The sequence below is a fragment of the Pleuronectes platessa genome, chromosome 16, assembly GCF_947347685.1.
Source record: "Pleuronectes platessa chromosome 16, fPlePla1.1, whole genome shotgun sequence".
Classification (NCBI taxonomy): Eukaryota; Metazoa; Chordata; class Actinopteri; order Pleuronectiformes; family Pleuronectidae; genus Pleuronectes; species Pleuronectes platessa.
Window position 1 is genome coordinate 7,855,362 of NC_070641.1, and position 21,247 is coordinate 7,876,608.

At 40.7% G+C, this 21,247-nt stretch overlaps 1 protein-coding gene across 1 annotated transcript; it reads left to right on the top strand.

Moving 5' to 3' along the window:
- Window positions 1-4,977: 4,977 nt before the first annotated feature.
- kcna7 (potassium voltage-gated channel, shaker-related subfamily, member 7) lies at window positions 4,978-11,601 on the top strand. The gene is made up of 3 exons (XM_053443520.1): window positions 4,978-5,375; window positions 6,602-7,335; window positions 10,430-11,601. The coding sequence occupies exons 2-3, from the start codon at window positions 6,664-6,666 to the stop codon at window positions 11,366-11,368; spliced, it is 1,611 nt and encodes a 536-aa protein (XP_053299495.1). The 5' UTR covers window positions 4,978-5,375; window positions 6,602-6,663; the 3' UTR covers window positions 11,369-11,601.
- Window positions 11,602-21,247: the final 9,646 nt, after the last annotated feature.

Genomic DNA, 21,247 nt, shown 5'->3' on the forward strand with positions numbered 1-21,247 from the left:
GTGATTGGCTGAACGCAACTTGGCCATGTACTTCCTCTTCACTGAAACTGACGGGGATCGATCGAATTTTGTGGAACTTTAGTAAAGTATTACTGGAGCCTGAAGCAGAAATTTAATTTGTATTTTTGTCTAAACCTAAACAAGTAAATTTGTTTTACCTAAACACAAAATTGTAATAATGATAAATGAAATAGAATCGAACTTCCTCTTTCAGTAAAAGTCTGGGTTCTGGTTTCTATATGTAGATGGTATTTAGGCTAAACATAAAATGTAGGTAAACTACGTATTTATGCCATACAACCTGTGGAGGAATTTCCTCCATCCTCACACATTACTGCACTGTAAAGAATAATTTTTACAGTTTTGTTGTATATAAATTACAACAATTTCTTGTTTGTTTTTGACAGAAAACCGCCATTAATTGTAATCTAGTTTAAAACATTACCTTGTATTCTATTCAGACGTCACCTGGCAACTAAAGTGGCCAATAAATAGCTGTTAATACTTCACAATACAATATGATGTTGTACAACTCTTTTTTTTAACATTAGAAGTTTAGCAAATTATTCATATTGTGAGGTATTTTGAATGAGACCAGGCATACTGTTTATCCAAAATGCATCTACATTGCACTAGTCTCTTCAACCGGTTAAATAAAAATGGAGCCAGAGCTGCAAAACAAGTGACTTTTATTGACACAATACAGTTTCACAACGTTTAAAGTACATGGTGATATGAGATATATGTTTGACTTGCACTCAAAGTCAAAGTCCATTAATCTCTTGAGGAGAGAAGAGACGCGAGGACTGATAGAGTTGTTCTTGTTTTCACGCACCTTCCCACTTCTTTGGCTGACCAGCTTGGCCGTCTTGGTGCCTTTGGTTGGATTGATTCCAACGAAACATCTGAAATCACGAAAAGAAACTTCATGAAAAAACTGCGCTGACAGCTCAGAGGGAGTTGAATCCATCAGGTTGATAATCACTTGCCCATTTAATATGCAAAGCAAAACTTCACCAGATTGCATGAGCTGACCAGCAGTGATATAGTTGCATCAACATAACCTCAGGCAACAGGTCCTCTGGTTGGATATTTCCTGACCAGCTTGCAAGGACAACAATCACATCGCAAAACATTCCGACGTATAAAAAATTATTCACAAAAGAACCATATTTATTGTATTTTGCTGCTTCACGGTCCTATACCACTCATTGTATTGGAACTATGTTGTTTGTGAAACACAGCCTGGATACACACTGGAGCCTTTTTACATATAACACCACTACACAGGCCACTTAGTGGCTCCGGTGTGTAGTAATACTGCTTTTCAGTTACAATTTTTTTTTTTTCCTAAACAAGGAGTGGTCTGAGGGCACCATGAAATGGGTAGGAAAATTATTATATATTCAGTTAGTATATATTCTGTTGTGGATTACAAAACATATTTTTGGCATGTTTGTTGTGGTTTAAAATGTTTTTTGGTTGTTTTCCCAGTTTGCTGCCACTGTTGTTGGGCTAGCCATGGGATAAAAGCATAACGTTCATTTTATTGCAGTAATGCTTTGTGGCATCACAAGGTATAAAAAAACTATTAAAGCAGTTACGTGATCAATCAAACTCATATATATATATATATATATATATATATATATAATTAAACCACACACATTAACAGCAATAAAGAAAAGTCAGTTTCATTTTTACGAACAACACTGACTATAAAATATTTACTGCACATAAAGCAGGTAGGACGATCAAGTTCTTATCTCACGTTCTGCAATAAAGGTCCAACACAAACAATAAAGAGTTAATATATATTCTTTTGTGCATTACCAATCATATTTTTGGCATGTTTGTTGTGGTTTAAAATGTTGTTTGGTAGTTGTCCCAGTTTGCTGCCACTGTTGTTGGGATGATTGGGTCATGAGATCTTCTATTGAAGGACTCTATGCTCAGGGTTATATCCATGCAACAATGTTGGGGCTGGTTGGAAATTCTAACCCTTAAAACAGAAAAAATCCCAACTTTTCCTATCCCTCTGTTTTTATAACGGCATTACAATTATTGAATAACTAAATGGGCTCGTTACTTTTGTCTTACTTGGACAACTGCAGAGTGCAGCAGACGAAGGCGGTTTATGATCTAACATCATTTCTGTTGCCCTCCACATAAACATATCCACATGTTTAACTGTTATATAGTCTCCGTCTATGCAATGCTTAACAACAATTACACAGTTATACAAAAACTGTATACACTAGCTGAGACAATTACTTTCGGAAAGTCAGGAAGTGTCAGTGTTCTTTCGACGTCAGTTGCTGTTGCAAACACCTACAAGAAAAATACATAAAAAAATTAGCTTAACAGTTGAGGGGTAACAAGATATTACCAATATAATTAGTTTATTAGTTTGTCCTCTGTTGGGCTGGGTAATACCACCAACATAGCTTGTCTGATGTCCTCCCCCAGTACTGACATGTCAGTATATATCTAGGAGGGAGTGGTGAAATATAATCACTGATGTGCTTGTACACCATTATAGGACAATAATAAAGGAGATCTCGTGAATAACACACATGTAGTTTGAGCCCTTGACTACCTGTTAGACTGTGAATACCCAAATAAGCCAGTTCCACAGCCAACTGCCTCCCCACAATAAAGTAGCCAAGATGGAAGCCAAATGTCTCTATGTTCAAAACACAACTTAGCTACAATTATGGGAAATTATAGTAAATGATTTTGTATTTATATAGCGCTTTTCTAGTCTTGATGACCACTCAAAGCGCTCTACAGTACAGTTTTACATTCACCCATACATTCATACAGTGCATCTATCGCAGCACCTTTTTTTTCCTTTATTCTATGGGCAGCCATTCGGGACTCAGCATCTTGCCCAAGGACACTTCGGCATGCAGATTGGTCAGACTGGGGATCGAACTGCCGACCTTCAGGTTGGAGGACGACCACTCTACCCCCTAAGCCACAGCCGCCCAGTCACTGACTGTTCAATTTAGGCCCAATCCCATTTCACCCAGCTAGTGTTAGCATGCTAGCTTTAGCGCGATGTTACTGAGCTTAACTACTCCTCTCATAAAAAAGCATCCTGGTAGGGTTGCATACTAGCTTTTCAATTTCAAATGTCATGGATTCACTTCAAGTCATTCACTTTGGTAAGTTGTCAGTTTAGTAACTGCAAACAATATCATTGGTTCAATTAAGATCTCAACAGTGCTTCTACAATGACATCCCAACAAAGTTGAAGCCCAAATAAATGTTGTAGATAATTAACATTCGACTTACGTATTACGTAGTGGCTAGACACGGCTGTTGCTCCTCCTCTCCCATGCTCTCATGTCAAGGTCCTCTTTCAAACCGCCTCGTGGAGCGCAATCGATATCATCAGTATTTAACTGTAACATGCACCATCTACAGTCAGAATGCAACTCGCATGTCATTTTACAATGTGTTATTGTGGAAAAATTCATTGTAGCATCTACACTTAGCGACTTTCATATCTAACTCAGATGCCCAAGACAGAGAGGCACCAACTTCAACTCTCACCAACTTGAACTCTTTTGCATATTACATCAGTGGCAAGACATAAAGACACAATGTGGTTTAGGAATGCATGCTTTAGGCTCAACTGTCCAATAGGATGCGAACACCTAGATGTAACATGGAGAGTGACAGCAAGTCTAGCCTTTCCTGGATTGGCTGTTGGAATGGGTGACAAAAGTGGAAGAAAATATATGGGGAGGCTGTGGGAGACATCTTCAGACTTGAGGGTGACAGTTGCTCATGTAAAATCTTAGATTATAGACTATAAATGAAAAGCTGTGATGGCATGACAGTTCCCAAAACTGAAGCCAAAGCGTACTTTGAGCCCCTGGTGGCTCAAAGTACATTTTAAATACATACCGTCTCAAAGATGAATGTAATGTAATCTAAGGTTAATCATTCCACACTGATGTTTGTTCAAGGGTTCATGTTTCTGATAAGATTGGTTTCATCATTTATTGGAAGATATAAAAATGGGCTGTGACATACGACAAACAACTTGTCCCTCCTTCCTCCCACTATCAAATAATGAAGCCAAACTTGTGGATATGAATGCTGCTGTCTTGCCCATTTGGAGCCAGAGTCTGCACAGTAGTAATCGTGGGATGGAACCACAGTTATGAGGTCCATGTCCCATCCACCAAAATGAAGGAAGCAGGGTTTACGGCCTGTACTGCCCCTGGCCACCAGGTGGCGATCAAGACTAACTTTTGGAAGTTGCGTGTAGCAGTAACGTAATAAGGGATGTTTAATTTACACATGATATTTTTGATATAATTGCTGCAGGTCAAACACTTGTTATTTATTTAGTTGTTGTTTGCTTCCGAAAATCATTCTGATAGGGCCAAGATCAGTGTTTATCAGTAAAAGCAGCTGAATCATGTACAACTGAGATGCACTTATGAGACTTCGGAAACAGAAACTTGAATTTACATGGAGTAATTGAAGGCAACAGAATAGCCTGTTATGGGAATCAAGGTTTCACTGCATACAGGCACCTCGAAGAGAAACACGAGTGTAGAGTGAAGAAGGCGTCTAGAATATTCACAGACATGCAGATTTATGTTAAATATAAAGTGTGGTGTGGGAGGTCAAGTTTCCGGACGCTTGTAATTCTGCACAAACCACCGACGCATTAACTTATGATCTAAACTAAAATAGATTATGACAGCAAAGTTTACAAGCAGGCAGAGGAGATAGAAGCCAAGAGTAAATACTCTCCACCTCACAGAGGGCAAATCAGGACCATCAATACGTCAACTCTTCCGTCCTCCTTGTATGCACACATGCGAGCAAAACATGTACAGTATGTTTAAGAAAGACCGAGGGGGTTAGGAGGCTGACATTTTGAGGCAAGGAAGGTTACCGGGGGCACTCGGACTGCTCTTTGAGAGAAGAGAGGGTTGAAGATTGAATTTCGGCCCAACAGCATTCCCCAGGAGCGTGGAAGAGAGAGCGAGCACAAGAGAGCAAGGGGAAGAAAGTGAGTGACCCACAAACAAGCCTAACTATGTTAACTCCACCAGATTAACACTGCAGAAGCTCCCGGAGGAGCCCCTGCTGCTTCCCCTCGCAAACGTGACCCATGACGGTGGGACAATATGGAGGAGGAGGGCAAAGAGCCGGAGGAGGAGTTGTGGTTTGTACATCATAATGAGATGACTGCTGAACTGTCAGAAAGAGGGAAGAGGTGGAGGTACAGCAGGAGAGCCATGGTCACTCTGTGGAGGTGTGATTAGCGGGGATCATCAGCTCTGACCCGGCGGACAGGGGAGAGTGTGCTTTCTTTTCTGTGCCCTGGACATGGTGACTAACAGGTGAATGAGCATGAAGCATGAAACTGCACGTAAGGAGCTCTCAACTTTTTGTGTCCGGCTATGTGTCATATGGTTCTTTTTCATTCTATTCTATTCTATTTTTTACCTGTATTCATTGACCACTCGAGCTGCTGTAATACCCCAATTCTGATAAATGAAGGATATCTTATCTTATAATGTGATTTACCGTCAAATCTATGTTGGAGAAATGTAAAGCTAAAATCTAGAGACATTTTTTGAAAACTCTGCAAGGTCAGTTTTTTTATTCATTTCTACAGAATGTATATATAATATGAATAACTTTCCTCCTGCAAAAAATCACAAGACTGAATTCACAGAGAAAAGAGGAGAGGTGAGATTATATTTGACAGTTTGTCATGTGCAGCCGTATATCACAGTCCTGTAATAAATCCTCAATCATAACAGTAATAGTGTTTGAGGTGCTGATTCATCAGTTTGATCATTTTGCAGGATGTAAATTGTGATGCCGATGTGCTGTGACACACACAGGGGTTTGTGTTGTTTTGGAAATCCTCATTAAGATAGATAAATTAATAGGGTGGAAAAATAATAGAAACACCAGAGCTGAATAAAGACACATGAGAAAAACAGTTCCAGATAAAAATTAACATTTCAACCATCATGGAGGTAGAAAGTATTGAAGGACATTGTTTCTATCTATGTGTCCCTATGAATATGCCAGGATAATAAGGACATACTATTCTGAAGCTATAATATGTGTGGTATACGTGGATGTTTTAAAGGAGACATAAGATGTTTTTTCAGTTTCAATTTTTTTCTCTAGTGTTTCAAATAGGTTTTGCAAACAAAAAAAATGAAAGTTCGTAGTGAATGGAGCTTCTCACCCCCACAGAAAACACTTATGATGTTAGGATGCCTCAAGCAGTTATGGCAGGTAATGCAAGAGCTGAGGCTGACATTTACTACACACGCTAGCGGTGGTTGACCAATCACAACAGATCTGGTCAGCTGGCGTCATAATATCGATCAACCTGAATAAAAGCATATGCAAGAATATGTCTCCTTTAAACAGCAAATGACAATTTTAGATATTTTAATTCAAAATCTTACCAGAATTTTCAAATTCTAGGTTAAAAGAAATTGAGAACCCTTTTAAGAGTTTTGAATATGATTCTGTCTTTAGTGTTTATTTTCAGTCTCTTTCATCTCAATCAACTCACAACATGTATCTTCATTTTCCTCAGAGCAAAGGGAGAAGAAAAGTAAGACGAGATACACAAAGACATAAAATTAAGACGACTTTTAGATGGATAATCCAGACAGTGTGGGAGGAACAGAGGGAGGAGGAGACACAGATAAACTGCAAGTAAAGGAGGTTACAGACGAAGACAAGCGAATCAAAGACAAGCACAACACGAGGGAGAAGGAGAGCAGTGAGAGCAGGCCGAGCCGCCGCTGTCAGTGGAGGAGCCGCTGGGCTCTGACCGAACGCCTGGCCATCAATGTGTCAGGGATGCGTTACGAGACCCAGCTCCGCACCCTGGCCCAGTTCCCTGACTCCCTGCTGGGTGACCCCCAACGTCGACTACGCTACTTCAACCCCCTGAGCAACGAGCTCTTCCTGGACAGGAGCCGTGTCTGCTTCGATGCCATCCTGTACTTCTACCAGTCAGGCGGGAGGCTGCGGAGGCCCGCCAACGTCCCCCTGGACGTGTTCATGGAGGAGCTGCGCTTCTACGAGCTCGGAGAGGAGATCATCGACCGCTTCAGGGAGGACGAAGGCTTCCCCAAGGAGGAGGAGAGGCCGTTACCCACCAACGACATGCAGCGGCGCCTCTGGATGCTGTTTGAGTATCCGGAGTCCTCGAGTGGAGCTCGCATCATCGCCATCATCAGTGTCATGGTGATTGTCATCTCCATTCTCATCTTCTGCCTGGAGACGCTGCCCGAGTTCAGGAAGGAGAAGGAGCAGAGGGAGGTGAGGATTGGTTTCACGGTGATGACACAAACAAAGGACTTATTAGGCTGCAGACGGTTGTTACATCAGAGAGAAGTAACGTAAGAGAGTCGGTTAAACAGATGAGTAAAGGAACAGGAATGGCAGGGTGCAAAGAGAACAGAGGTTAACACTACGAGGCAGTCATGAGGTGAAGACGGAGGGACAACAGGTGCTGACAGATGTCACCTTGCAGAACATAAACCAGCTCTTACAGCCCCGGGTGAAAATGTCCATCTCCCCATCAACACTGAGAGAAAATGGCAAAACAAACAAAAAGTCCAGAAACAAACTCAGGGGTGGAGAGAGAAGCGAAGGCAACAGATAGAGAATAAAGGAGAAGAGAGGAGAAGGCGAGGGAGCAGTTCCCCAGAGATTATTTTGGACTTGTAGTTAAATCTGATCCAACTCAGGGGAAGGAATGAAGGAGATGAGGAGAGGCCGACAGAGCAGCTTGAATGGAGGCTGAGTGTTTGGGATAGGATACGCTGAGGAGACGCTGTGAGAGCCAACATGTGCATTTAGATGAAGTGGATACTTCAAAAGTACTGAGAAGAGAGAGAGAGATACACAGAGAGAGAGAGGGGGAATAGAGGGAGTAAAAGGTGGAGAGGAAAGTGTGAAGGCAACGAAAGCAGATGAGCTTGTCTCACGTTACCCCTTGGAAATCTAAAGGTCTATATATAGAGGAACGACAACCCTGCGAGCACAAAACACATAAACAAATAATAATGTATTAATAAACACTGTGACTCATTGGCTTCATGCTGAAAAGGGCCCGGAGACAGAGCTAGAAGATTAACGTTTCTGATGACCGCCACCAAATTAAATTAGCCCCACACGTTCTCTGGTAGCCGAAAGATTAGATGGACTCTGGAGATTCAGACTGATGCAAAGCAGAGGTTGCTTGATTTACCTTTGCCATCAGCACCAGCTACAGCGTTACGCCCATAGTTGTACACATGCGCTCACATGATCACTACACAAACAAACACAAACCAAAATACACAGCCGTCTCCATGCTATCACTCACTAAAAAGACGGTGAAGCATGCACTGCACATGCCATTGACTGTAATAAAGATGGGCGACACTTCTCCTCTTTCTCCTGCCATGCAGGAATAAAGCCAAAATATCCTGGATACAAACATAGCTTGTGTTATCAAGGTCCAATCGATTCACACACTCGGCCCATCAGGACGTTTCACCCTGTTTTGATGGCATCAAATAACTAATTAAAACCAAACTTATCAGAAACATTAGTGTGTTGAGGACTGACTCAAATTACAGAAATCATCTTTGATATGTCTTTTTGGTTGGTTCCATCGTCCCACCACTTACTTGGAGTCAGGGTTAATGACCTATACTGCAGCCAGCCACCAGGTGGTAATCAAGATACTTTGGTGTTTGTGTTTTACCTCTTATTTCATATTTTTTTAAAACAATTGTTACTCTTCTTGTGTGCACCTATACATGGAGGACATTAAAATGGTAAGATATGGAATATTGGGATATTCTTATTAGTTGTACACGTAGTTATTTTTAGTGCTAAATAGGGAAACTTTAATGAAATGTTATTCCAAAATACATGATTCACACAACTCATTTAACAGGCTGAAGTAATATTGTCTAAGAGCAGCTTCACATTAATAAGAAGAATGTTTATTTTCTTATTGTTAACCTTTTGTCTACATTTATTTTCCTCTATGTTATCACGGAGATATGTGTCTGTTTTGATTTATTTACCAACATATAGAGGTAAATGGAATGCTTGATGCTCACAAATTATTAGAAAATACGACACAGAAAAAGATCAGTCTGGATAAAGTTTCCATGAGAAGTACTTTTTAAAGTTTTCACTTTTTAGAGATTAAGACAGTAGGGATAGAAAGAGATATAAAAAACAACAAGGCTCTTGGCTGGAATGGAACCAGGTTTGCAGTTCATGATAAGCACTTCATTAGAACATGTTCAATTGTATAGCATATAACAGCAACTGTGATGGTGGATTTTTCTGCATTAAACTAAACATTAGGAGAAGCTGATATGAGTCAATGAGTGTTCATGTTTGTGTTAAGTTTGGTTTTACTTAGTTATTTGAATTCTGTAAACATTCTGTAATGTCAGGACAGCTGACATTGACAGCTGATACTGATCTGGAATTGGTCAAGCGCTTGTGTTGATGGGACCAGGATACCACAGCTCCACTCTACTATCATTATTCTGCAGCCACAGGCTCCAAATGACGTCATCTGGGCAAGATGGCAGCGTTTGTTTGGCTTTGTTTTGTTTGCAGTCTACTGAGAAAACACTGGGGAACAAAGGAGAATGTCACAGCTGTTTAAACATCGACAAAAAAAGGTGAACTATCAATTTACTTTCCTGGGTAAACTCGGCAACGCAAAACTCGTTTGACAGCAGTAGCAGAAACCCTTCTCGAAATAATTGCAGAAAAGAAAGAAAACATGTATATATATATATATATATAAAGACATAGAGCCGGGGACTATACGAGCTGCAATACCCTGAAACTCTGAGAGCACTGCTTCCCAGTCATGTCAAACCTGACCCTACGTAGTTCCAAGAAAACGACAAGCAGTGCGGTTCAATGAAGTGTCAAATGCCGTGGTCCTGCCAGTGTCTGGGTGAAACGTATCCTGGACCCGATTGATATAAAAGTCTGTAAGGAAAAATAAAGCCGGGGCAGTGAAAACGGAGAGGAGAGAAAAGTTAGCACAGTATCACAGACCTCACAGGCTCGATCAGATCCTGATGACAGATGTCATACCCCGAATGTGCTGAGGACAATCTCTCATAATAATTGCTTCATCTCACTTCTCCTCTGCCCCCCCTACTGTTTACTCCGTCCTTATTTTCTCTCTGTTTATTCTCGTCTCCATGGAGCTATTTGCTCTTGCCTTACCCCCTTAATTCTCACATTTCTCTTTTCGTCCCACGTTTTAAAAACAACAATGACAGAATATGAATGGTTTCTGTTAGGCTGCTAATGCTTTGATTTCCCCCCCCATCTTTGAGTGCAAACTGTAACCACTTTTCCTTCATCCCTTCCTTCACAGCAATTCACCCTCGTACCTCACCCCACCATCGAGAACGAAACCATCTTGGTCCCACCTGTCTTCGATCCCTTCCAAGACCCTTTCTTCATCGTGGAGACGATTTGCATCATCTGGTTCTCATTCGAACTCACTGTGCGCTTGATCTGCGCTCCGAGCAAGATGACCTTCTTCAAAGATGTCATGAACACCATCGACTTCTTCGCCATCATTCCTTATTTCGTCACCATTGGCACCGAGCTGGCCAAGGACAAAGGCACGCAGCCCTCTGTGTCTCTGGCCCTCATCCGGGTCATCAGGCTGGTCAGGGTCTTCAGGATCTTCAAGCTCTCTCGTCACTCGAAGGGCCTCCAGATCCTGGGTCAGACACTGAAGGCCAGCCTCAGGGAGCTCGCCCTGCTCATCTTCTTCCTCTTCATAGGCGTCATCATCTTTTCCAGTGCTGTCTACTTTGCTGAGGTGGACAGTCCTGACACGGCGTTCACCAGCATCCCTGAGGCTTTCTGGTGGGCGGTGGTATCCATGACAACAGTTGGCTACGGGGACATGTTCCCGGAGACGGTTGGGGGAAAGCTGGTGGGGTCCATGTGCGCCATTGCCGGCGTGCTTACCATCTCATTGCCAGTGCCCGTCATCGTGTCCAACTTCAGCTACTTCTACCACAGAGAGACGGAGTGTGAGGTAACCTCACAGTACCATCATGTGTCCACATTGCTGTGGGAAAAGGACAAAGAGGACGATGATGAGGAGGGAGATGAGGGCGGATTGGATGAGGAGCCTGAATTCACAGGAGATGACGCACCTCTGTATGGGCCGGACAGCCGGGGCATCTGCCATCCGCTCAATGGGGCCCTTCTGACAGGTCTTTGGGCTGGACAAGCGACTGGCGATCAGAGAGGAATAAACTTCTATCTTCATGAACCTCTGGTCACTCAGGTCTGACACAGAGCAGACGGACTGACCGACTTTTCAGTCATTCAAACCAAGATGGAACTTCCATAAAGACTTGTTCTGACACAAGCTCCGGTTTGTGCCTCTCATGTGATCATGGTTTGTATAGTTGATACTTTTGCTTGATTATATTACAACTCAACTCTTTTGGAATTCGGTTCTAGCTATAGGGAAAATAACTGATTCCGAAAAAGAAAACCTTGATTTTAACCTAAGTAAATATTCAGCCATTATACATGTATCATTGGAAACATAATATTCAATAGAAATATGTTTTTATGCTTGCGTGTTGAGAAACTCAAAAATCTATGGTAAGTACCCCTGCTGTGCATTTATTGAAAACAACATTGAATCAGAATTATTTATTTAATAAATGTTTCCATTTTCCTATAATTAGCACCAGGCTACACAGTCCTTTTGAGCAAACTGCCTTGAATAGTACTGAGAAATTACTGCACGGTTGAAACAGTTTCAAATGTAGTGATATGTCCAATTTTCCTGTGTCCCTTTGTTTGGCTAAATAAAGAAAGTGCACTTTATCATATTTACTGTGCAACAGGTGAAATATGTTTCATTGGATATGATTTTAAGTCAGAGAGCGTGATGTCAAATTGTTCTTGACTATAATGTAGCTGGAGTAGACTCACATGAGGAAAAAGAGATAATGGCAGGCTTCTTCAGATTTCAGTGCCATTTCTTTCTTATTCCTCATTGCTGTAAAAGTGATGACTGCTCTGACACGGATAACAAAACAATATCTGAGTCTATGTTTGCAGATATGAAAACGTTTACTTTCCAGAATAAACACTGACGAAAAGGTGTGCATTTATGTTTACATTTGACATGAATAACTTGTATTTTCTTCATTATGCTCATTATGCTATTTGCAATAAAGTTTGTGGTTAAACTGTAAAATATCAAGCCTCAATTACATTTCCTTGACTTAAGGGTTTAATGACGATTTTTTCTTTTTGTATAATTTGGCTAATCCATATCAGTGGTGCTCTACAAGCACAACTGCTGATCCTAACATAAATCTAGATACAGATATTCAAGAGACATACAACACTTTTATGATCCAGGGTGAGACGATGTGCTGACGTCTCTGTCGCCCTTAGCGCTACATGCTGGAAATCTCTTCACTAAAAATCTCTCTGGTTGTATTATCCACACATGTAAATCACAGTGCCATTAGCTCATATAGGAGCTAAGGATACAGGGGGTGTAGCAGGTGTTGATGCCCGATGCTTGTTGAAGTTATGGCAGAAATGCGGTGTTGTAATTTCGCGCTGACAAAGTACAACAAAGAGATCATGGGCTGGTCGTGGCGCAGACAGATTTCATGTCATTGGTCCATAGCCAGTTTGTATGTTACACATCGTAACAGATACAGCCCGGAGATGTGTGTGTGTGTGTGTGTGGAGAAAGCTGATCTCAAGTCAGTATAGCTGTAGGGCCCCCCGGGTGACATTTCTGTCCCAGTGGTGAAACTGAAAATGATGATGCTCAACTAATCATCGCTGTAAACTACAACTCCTGACAGGAGATGTCGTGTGAGGAAGCAGCTGAGGGCTGGAGCTGAACCAAGGGCAAACTTTTCCCTTTCATTCCAACCCTCCTCTTTGGTCATGAGCTTTGGGTAGAGACAGAAAAAACTAGAAAGTATCTCAGCGGAGCGCATTCCTCCACATAACAGTCCCTTTAGGAAACCACTTTTAAATCCAAAAGAACCAGATTGTTATTTGAAACTGAACAGAACTACACACACTCATAGATATCAAACCTCTAATGAATTATTCTCTGATCTGTTCCCTGATTTGGAATTTTTTTCTCACCTATATCCAAGTCTTGTATTAATCTATTCAGTCATTTTTGCGTAGTCCTGCTCACAGATGAGTGAAAAACCACATCCTTGGCAGAGGTCATTAGATTGCAAAAACAAACGGCATAAATGAGTATCCTCCATCGGGGTCGGTTGGACTCAACCTTTCACATGGAGCAAGGACGTCAGACATATAGAGGGAGAAGGTTCAAGAGGTTATTTTTGCATCGAAAGAACCAAGTGAGTTGGTTAAGGCATCTTATGGAGGCGTCTCCTGGGGGCCATTGCAGGTTTTCACGGACACGCCCCAACTGGTAGGAGGCCTCTGGGTAAACCTGAAACATCCTGGAGAGATTATAAATCTCATCTGGCCTGGTAACGCCTCCCGAAGGAGAAACTACCACTGCAACCTGGCCCCGGATAACATGTTAAAGTAATACTCAAAGTTTTTGAAAGCATAAATCAATCACCGTCTGTAACAGTGTAACATTACTATAATAAAATGTTTTAGTCTCCGCCTTACTGCAGTTTGAATGCACAATAGTGTTCTGAAATAAAATTGCACTTAAGGTATATGCTTCACAATCAGTGACTCATTCATTGGCTGCTAGGCTGCCAGCAGGCTGTCCATGCAGATGTACAGTGCTGCCTTTGCAACACTAATGACCCTTCACTCTAATTTTAATTTTTTTTTATTAGCTATAATGATGTCAAGCTCCATTGTGCCCTCCTTCTCCCCCACAACCTCCTCCTTTACAAACATATACATCTTGGTCTTAAAGCTGTGCTAAAGGAGTTCATGGAAAATAAGATTGAGAAAAAGGAAAGCTAAAGGATATAAATTCAAATTGAAAACGTTAGGCTATAAAGTTGATCATGTATTGTTTCTAGGGAGAGCTCCCTTGAACATCAGAGCCTTGTTTTAAAAACTGTAATCATTTACAGTAAATATCATAGTGTGTATATAAAAATGTGCATAGGCTCCAGGTCCGTAAAGTGTAAGGGCCGGAAAAAACCTGTATTCTTTCCAACTAACAGCAGAAACAAAAGTGTTTATGAGATATCTACTTGTCGCTTGATTTATATTGTCAGTAAACCATTTCCTAAGGAGTTCATGTTGTCAATTTGTAGTTTCGAGTCTTGTTCAATACAGCACAAATCGGATTTAGTCAATTATGTTGCCATTCAGAGTCAAAGAAACAATTAAGCATCGGATGCAATAGAACAGATCAACAATGAATTGAATCTGACTCTTTTATTATTGCGAAATAGGATAGTGTTTGTCATTTTTTCATACATGAGTGTGTGCAATTTTTTATGTCGATTTGTTTTGAGATGACTGTTAGGCCTTGGTGGAGGTATGCAGTCTACTGACAGCCATTCTAGTTAAATATCTCAAATCTTGTATTCACTTAAGGATCCAGACCTTTAATTAAGTACTTTGTTAAAGCCTCTTTAGCAGCAGTTACAGCCATGAGGCTTCTTAGACAAGCCTCTACGAGCTGTGAACACCTGGATTCAGGCGGTTTAACCCACTTTGCCTGGCAAATCCTCTCAAGCACCATCAGATTGGATTGGAAGTGTCCGTGAACTGCTTTTTTCAGGTCTCTCCACAGATGTGCCGTAGGGTTTAAGTCTGGGCTTTAGGTTGGACGCTAATGACAGTGAGAGGCTACCTCGGCGTCGTCTGGGGTGTCTGCTTCAGGTGCTGAAAGATGACCCTTCGCTCCGGTCACAGGTCATGTGCACTTTGGAGCAGGTTTTCCTCCGCGCTTGACTGCATTCATCCTTTCTCCAACTCTGAACCGTCTCCATGTCACTGCCAATAAGAAGCCCCCACAATGACATCATGCTGCCACCACCAGGCTTCATATCTTGTTTAATCAAAACTTGTGACAGGTTCTCTCATCTCCACAGAGATCTTCTGAAGCTCTCTCCAGCTGCTGAGTTTGACCAGACAAAACCTCTAGGAGGAGCTGTTGTTTCCAAACTTCTTCCATTTCAAAATGAGGGAGGCCACTGTTTCTCTTGGGGAACACTAAGCTTTAAGAATGTTTCATACCTTCGCACTGATCAGTGCTTCAATATGTGTTTTAGTTTTTGTCTTGAATTGCAGTGAATTATTGGTCTTATAATCCTAGAGGTTTATTGAAGTAAACTATGTCTGATCCCCTCAGTTTGCCACAGGTAGAATCAAGTCAACAGACTATTGCCTGTATATGAAGATGGATGACATGACAGCTCCAAAAAATGAAGCCAAAGGGTAGAGGTCAACCCCTGGGGACTGGTTTCAGTTTTTGGTCATAACCCCCCCCCCCCCCCTCTCAAAGATGATCAAACTCAATTGTTCACGTTTCTGAAAACTTCAATATCAATATATCAATATTTCAAACACAAAAATATTGACAAATTAATAATTTTATATATAACGTATTAATCGTGACAGAATAAGGCAGCAGAACACTTAGTTAACAAGATATGTGAGCACCAATATATTTGCTAATGTACTGGTAACTTGACGCTAAACAGATTAGAACATCTGGACTCTCAAATAACATGTGGACCTATGTGCTAACAGATCGTCCCTTTCCCATAATATGGGATAATAATAAATAATAATGATAAATACTGCATTGCATTTAAACATAAATATGTTGTCAAAACTATGAGGAGAAGAGAATATACATCTAATGGCTACGGATTAATGACCATACTAGTACCACTATTAATAATTACTATTTTATTTATAGAGCTATATCAAGATATCAAAGGCACTTAACAAAACAAGAGGAGAAGACTCTAAGATGATAATAAGACATCTAACAGACTCTACATAGTAGAGTGACTTTTTTGAGGTTGATTTGTAACAAATAAATAACAAATGAATACATGTAACAACTGGAATCCAATTCATCTGACTTGTTTCTTTCAGGATTTACAGACCTATAAGCTTTAAACACCCACATGAGAAGAGCGAGTACCGAGCCATTTAATGAGCGGTGTGATGAGTGATCCTGCCTCTAGATGTCACACTGTGTTCTCAAACTGCACCACAGCTCAAACCAGGACATTTGTCTTCCTGCTGCTGCCTGAGGATTAGATTTACAGGAATATGAAAGAAGAGAGTCCAGAGTTTCCCAACGCAGCATCGTCTCGTCTTGAAACGATCATGATAATTTATTCCAGATCCAGATGACTTGCGTTATGCTATTTTCATTCTGTGCTCTTCTAAAAAAGTCACGTTCTAGGTTCTGGGGAAGGGATGAAAAAACAAAACAATATTTATCATGGATTACTCAATTGGTTACACATGACCACAGGAATTAACTGAATTACTGCAGATTTACAACAATATAACATTTCAGAGCTTCTGCTGAACTGTATCATGTGTGAAACATTAAACAAAGTTTAGTTTTTTATATTATTTTATAATTGACATGTCTTTAAATATGATAAAGTTTATTACTAAATTAAACATAATACAATTTAAAGATGAAGCAGTTAGTCTATTAATCAATTTAAGTGTTCAAGAGAAAATGAATATGCATCTGTTTTGATTAATATTAGTTAATATTGGTATGAGGTCAAATATATGATCATAATTTGATGATGATAATCTAATGTTTTTTTCTGATCTTAATAAAAAAAAACATGATTCGCATCAACAGTATACCTCCTCGCCATTGCATTTCGAGATTATCAAAAGAAAATAATGAGTAGTCCTTATAGACATTTTTACCTCGGCCATGGAAATCATGTTTGCATCTGTATTGTGTTACAATAAACTGGTTGCACTGATGAATTATGGGTCAGGGAAGAACCTATAAAATATTGGTGCTGATCTGTATTAGGGGGAAGACCCTATCATTTCTTTCCCCTTTCTTTAACATTGTGAGGTAGGCTGTTTGTCAACATTGTCCTTAATTTCAAAGGGAATAATTCATGGCGCTTCATGGAAAAGAATTTCATTTAAAATAAATCAGACAAGTTAATGATATTACTATTTATGAGTGTGTGCAATCTGGTGCACATCCAAATAAAATCCTTTTATCTATTGAATTTGAATGTGGTTTCATATGGACTCAAAGACTGTTGGACGTTGATATACAGTGCCTTGCATAAGTATTCACCCCCCTTGGACTTTTTCCCATTATGTACTGTTACTAACTGGAATTCAAATACTTAAATAAACTTTTTCCCGTTTGATCAACAAAACATGCATAGTACTTTGGAGGTGCAAAATAAATTTTATTGTGACACAAACAATAATGAGAACAAAAAAGTTGACATCTGTTGGTTGCATAAGTATTCACCCCCCTGTGTCAATACTTGGTAGAACCCCCTTTCGCTGCAATTACAGCTGCAAGTCTTTTGGGGTATGTCTCTACCAGCTTTGCACATCTAGAGATGGAAAGGTTTGTCCATTCTTCTTGGCAAAAAAGATGAAGCTCAGTCAGATTGGATGGAGACCGTCTGTGAACCGCAATCTTCAAGTCTTGCCATAGATTCTCTATTGGATTGAGGTCTGGGCTTTGACTGGGCCATTTTAAGACATTAACATTCTTTAATCCAAACCATTCCTTTGTAGCTCTGGCTGTATGTTTAGGGTCATTGTCCTGCTGGAAGATGAACCTCCGCCCCAGTCTCAAGTCTTTTGCAGACTGCATCAGATTTTCTTCAAGGATTTCCCTGTATTTGGCTCCATCCATCTTTCCCTCTATTCTGACCAGTTTCCCTGTACCTGCTGAAGAGAAGCATCCCCACAGCATGATGCTAACACCACCATGTTTCACTGTTGGGATGGTGTGCTCAGGGTGATGGGCAGTGTTGGGTTTTCGCCACACATAGCGTTTTGCATTGAGGCCAAAAAGTTCAATTTTGGTCTCATCTGACCAGAGCACCTTCTTCCACATGTTTGCTGTGTCTCCCACATGGCTTCTGGCAAACTCCAAACGGGATTTTTTATGGATCCCTTTCAACAATGGCTTTCTTCTTGCCACTCTTCCATAAAGGCCAGATTTGTGGAGTAGACGACTAATAGTTGTCCTGTGGACAGATTCTCCCACCTCAGCTGTGGATCTCTGCAACTCCTCCAGAGTAACCATGGGCCTCCTGGTTGCTTCTCTGATTAATTTTCTCCTTGTCCGACTCTTCAGTTTGGGTGGACGGCCTCCTCTTGGTATGTTTGCGGTTGTGCCATATTCTTTCCATTTTCTTATGATGGATTTTATGGTGCTCAGAGAGATGTTCAAAGCTCTGGATATTTTTTTATAACCTAACCCTGCTTCATATTTCTCCACAACTTTATCCCTGACCTGTTTGGTGAGCTCCTTGGTCTTCATGATGCTGTTTGTTCAGTAATGATCTCCAACAAACTCTGAGTCCGTCACAGAACAGGTGTATTTATACTGAGATTAAATTGCAGACAGGTGGACCCTATTTACTAATTATGTGACTTGCAAATGTGACTTGTGAATGCAATTGGTCGCACCAGATCTTTGTTAGGGGTTTCACAGTAAAGGGGGTGAATACATATGCACTCAACACTTTTCAGATTTGTATTTGTAAATAATTGTGAAATCCATGTAATATTTCCCCCCACTTCCAAATGATGCACTATTTTGTGTTGGTCCATTACATAAACTCACGATGAAATAAATTTTAATCTGTGGTTATACCATGACAAAATGTAGAAAAGTCCAAAGGGGGTGAATACTTATGCAAGGCACTGTATGCACTCCACTGAGTAACAGTCTATTTAAAAATCAGTTTCACCTGTTTCCAGTTTGAGAAGTATATCATGATAACATTTTTCTTGACCTAAGAGTTTCTGCGTATTGTCCGAGGTCCAGTAAATAAACCCACATTGAGTTTTAATGACATTTCAGGGAAAATATAACAATCAGATTGATAACTAAAAGCTCCAGAACTCAAGTTAAGAAAGTGGACAGAGTTTTGGAGCAGATGAAGCCCCCCCCCCCCCCCCCCACACACACACAGCTCCTCTTGGTGGCTGCAGTGATTAAATTCTTGACCCACCCACCCCTTTCGCCTCAGATGGTGTGATATCTCCGTGTCATGTGCTGGATGGACAGCTCTCTCTCTCTCTCTCTCTCTCTCTCTCTCTCTCTCTCTCTCATGCTACAGGACAGATTAGTGTTTTCATTCCACACAAACACCATCAACCTCACCCGCCAGTCAATCGGAACACATTTGATTCTCCATGATTTCCTTTGAGCACACTGTGACATTTTTTACATTTCCGCTGAGCAGTGACCTCGGCACATTTCACCTCTTCCCTTCCGCATCACCCGTCTCTCCTCTGTGACGTGCAGGGACCCTAAACTGACGTCAGTCCTGTTTGCAATTACCCACAGTGCCCTTATGCTGTCTGGGAAGAATGAAAAGGATTGACGTCTTTCTGACCATCTGCCTCCCTCTGATTCCTCTCCCATCCCTCACGCTTTCCCGCCTCGCCCATCTCTTACTATTCTTTGAGAGGATTAAGTGTGTTTGTATCTCCGTGTGTCTCTGTCTCATCAATGTGTAAGCGCAGCCTCTTGTGTAATGTTTGCATTTTCGTTTGTGTGTCGGTTGCAACTTTTGATCCAGTAATATCTTTGTCTGCAGGATTTCTTTGTCTTTACTCACCAAGCTGACGCATGTCCCCCTTTGAGTGCAAATCCCTCCACAGATTGCGCAACTTACCTCAACAGCGGTGAAAACACAGAAGAAACACTAGTAGGTATTTTAAATAAATCTCAGAAGTTTTATTACATACAATATACACACAACCTGGACCTGTGAGTCTGAGTTAAAGCTTGAGGATGTACGGAGGTAATTAATGAACTCTAGTTTTAAATGAAAGGCAGTTCAGTGGGACAGAGGAGACGGATGACGTAATTTTACAGCATTTAACAACTTAAGAATGATAATTAGAGAAGAACAAATAAATTTAAACATACAACAAAATCAATACAGCATCTTGCCTATTACTCATCATTTCAGACACTACAACAAAAAAATACAAACCATCGATAATATGGACAAATTAACATCAACATTGACCGGTGTCGGGGAGGAAAATGAGGTGAAGTGCAAGAAGAGCACCAAGGATAAAAATGTAGAGATGCAAGAAGGTAAAGGAATATAAAAATAACGTCGGCTGGTCATGTGTTTCGAACATTTACATAAACCTGTTGTGTTACTGAGGTCATTTGAAGCAATAGTTTGACATTTTGAGAAATGCAGTTGTTTCCTTCCTTGCCTTGTGTTAGCGTGATTCCTCGGATACCGCACGCTAATATGAAGCTACAACCAGCAGCTGGTTAGCTTAGCATAGCATTAAGATTAGAAAAGGGGGGAAAAAGATAGCCTGGCTATGTCTGAGGGTGACAAAATCAACCTATCTACCTCTGAATTCACTAACATAAAATGATGCGTGGTGGTTTTTCACACATTTATGTCCTGGGCTACTTGTCTGCAATCAGTGAATGTAAGTAAAGATGGACACATCTCCATGTCCTCTGTGCAAAAGTGAAGCCAAAATATCACGTAAAGAGTTCAGAATAATATCAATTTTCTCACCCAACTCTCTTCAACCAAACAAATAAACATATGTCCAAAAATGTCAAACTATTCAGTTGTAAGTTAAACAATTTCACTTTCTGCAAAGGAACTAAAAGTAGAAGAGAGGGAACCGAGCAAAGGAGGAACTCATAACTCGTGGTTGTGCTTTAAAAGGCTGGTAAAAACACCAACATACTTTTCTCATCAAGAGCACACCCACAATTCCCTGGTATCGGAAACGTTTAGGCAAACAGGAACTTTTTGGGGTTATTAAGTGAGAAATCTACGTAATAATTAATGTATAAAGGGAATGAAAGGAGTAATCTGGGGAAACAACTCTTCATTACAAAGGTGCTGTATGTACGTTTTTGCTATCGCTCACCAATTCTTAGCACTATACCTATTTATTTATATGTTTAGGAGAAACATTGCAAAAGCATCACACTAAAGCTTTCCTCAGCAGTGGGAAACAAGGCCAT

What these genes read in the sequence shown, in the direction of transcription:
- kcna7 (XM_053443520.1), top strand. Translation starts at nt 6,664, where the DNA reads ATGGATAATCCAGACAGTGTGGGAGGAACAGAGGGAGGAGGAGACACA. An exon ending in AGGAGAAGGAGCAGAGGGAG is followed by an intron (nt 7,336 to 10,429) that starts GTGAGGATTGGT and finishes CTTCCTTCACAG; the next exon opens with CAATTCACCCTCGTACCTCA.